Consider the following 1,997-nt stretch of genomic DNA (forward strand, 5'->3'; position numbering starts at 1 on the left):
TTTGACAAGAGCTGGACTTGCATGCAGACTAGCCGCTGCTGCTGCCTCCCCGTTCATTGTCCCCTGAGGGTTTGTGTATATCGAGGTGTAATGCGAAGACAATGTGAAACTCAGCACACATTTAAACCAATTGCCTTCGGGCCCCACCGCATACGATGCAGCAGCAGCAGGTACGCTGTCAGGCGGTGGCGCTGCAGCAGCAGAATCTGCATCGTCTGTGCTGCTGCTGGAAAGGAGGAAGCGACGAGCCCCTTCGAACTCTGCAGCAGATATAACGGTTGTGTGTCCCGCGCTGCAGCTTCCGAAGCAGTCACAGCACGAGCTGCTGGCTTTGCCGGTGGTGTCAGTAGCTGTTGCACTGCATGCAGCAGCAGCCTCACTTAGACGCGCTGCACAGAGCTGTGTCAGATGCTCCGGGGGGCCGGAGCAGGGAATTGTTTCCTCCCCTTCTTGAGGTGTCATGAGTCGAGGGAGTGAGAGGAAGGTCACGAAGATGCGGCTGAAAAGAAGAAGAAGAGCACCGCGAAGAGTAGCGTTTTGCTGCGCATGCTGGGCAGCCTCAAGCAGCAGACAGAGGAGGTTCTGTTGTTGCTGCTGCAGCTGGACAGCAGCAATCCTCGCACCCGTTGTCAGTTGTATTCTATCTGCATGTGGTGGCGTTGATGCATCGTCACCATAGGAAAGCAGAGCCTCCCGCAGCTCCCATAACCACTGTAGGCCCACGAATGCGCTCGCTATACGCCTCTCCATCTGTGTGGCGGCAGTGTCATCTGTTGCTGCTTCTTCAGTTTCTTTGCTGTTACAAATATGCGTTTTTAAATCTTTCTCAAGACGCTGCAGCACGACGCAAGTGCCTCTCAAACAGCTCTCGAGGTGAAGACGCAGCAGCAGACGAATCGCTGCACACGTTGACCCGGTCCCCATGGCCCTGTCTTTCCTTCCATAGTTTTGTATGATGTTGGCTAACAGCGAGCTGGCTGTCGCCCATCTCCACGATGATATCTCTCCTACCAGCAGCTGCTGCTGTACTCCTTCTTCTTTTGAAAAGAAGAACCGCTGCAGCATCAGTTGCTGCTGCTGCTGTTGCTGCACTTGACCCTCTATAGAAGAGAGGAAGCTGTCGCTATCGTGCAGCGCCTTCACCTGCTGAGCCAGCCCATCACTCAAAGCCAAAGGCTGGCATGCGAGGAATTCAACTGAGTAACGAAGACAAAGAGAAGAAAAACCCTCAACTGGGGCAGGCGCAAGCAGCAGCATCCGCAAGCTGCATAGAAACACCTCCAGCACCCGCTCGAGCACCACGCCTTGCCACCACTCCTTTTCCACCTGCTGCAACGGATGCAGCTGCTGCTGCAGCTGCTGCTGGCGCTGATATCGCTGAACAGTCAACAAAGCTGGTAGCAAATGCTGGAAAGGATTATCTGTCGAGGGCACGGCCTTTGTGTAGCTGGCAGACAGAGCCCTCCATGCACAGACGATGACCCGAAGGAGGCTGCAAGGCAGCAGCACAGCAACTGCTGCTGCTGCAACCGTTGCATTGCAGTCTGAACTCGAACCGAAATTCCACAGCAGCGGCTGCAGCAATGGGGGAAGCGCAGGTGGCTGCTGCTGCTGCAGCTGAGGCTCTCCCCCGGCCGCTGAAGCTGAGGGGGCCCCCTTGATTGCACTGGTGGCTCCAGATGCAGACACACAGAAGGGTAGAAGAGTCTCGAGCAGCTTTTGAATGTATGCATCAAAACTGCCGCTGCTCCTCGGAGAAGAGGAAAACCATGAAGCAGCTGCGTCCGCTAAGGTGCAGCAGCCCACGAGCACAGGGGGAGGGAGGCAGTAACGGCTGCACGACGCGGCTCCTGTTGCAGCCGCTGTTGCAGCTGCTGGTGCAGCTTCTGTTGCAGCTGCTGTTGCAGCTGCTGTTGCAGCTTCTGTCGCAGCTTCTGTTGCAGCTCCTGTTGCAGCTGTTGTTTTAGCTGTTGTTTCAGCTGCTTTTTCAGCTGCTG

The 1,997-nt window shown here is 55.9% G+C and overlaps 1 protein-coding gene across 1 annotated transcript in view; it reads right to left on the bottom strand.

Annotated features, from left to right (window-relative positions):
- The window catches only part of EMH_0018220 (uncharacterized protein), a gene marked incomplete at both ends in the record, with an annotated part of 13,584 nt that overhangs the window by 7,895 nt on the left and 3,692 nt on the right, over positions 1-1,997 (bottom strand). Inside the window, one exon of the mRNA XM_013501074.1 lies at positions 148-1,995. Coding sequence (XP_013356528.1) covers positions 148-1,995 — 1,848 coding nt within the window. The remainder of the gene's footprint in view (positions 1-147; positions 1,996-1,997) is intronic.

Source organism: Eimeria mitis, genomic scaffold (genome assembly GCF_000499745.2).
Source record: "Eimeria mitis Houghton genomic scaffold, Emh_scaff627, whole genome shotgun sequence".
In the NCBI taxonomy this organism is placed as follows: domain Eukaryota; phylum Apicomplexa; class Conoidasida; order Eucoccidiorida; family Eimeriidae; genus Eimeria; species Eimeria mitis.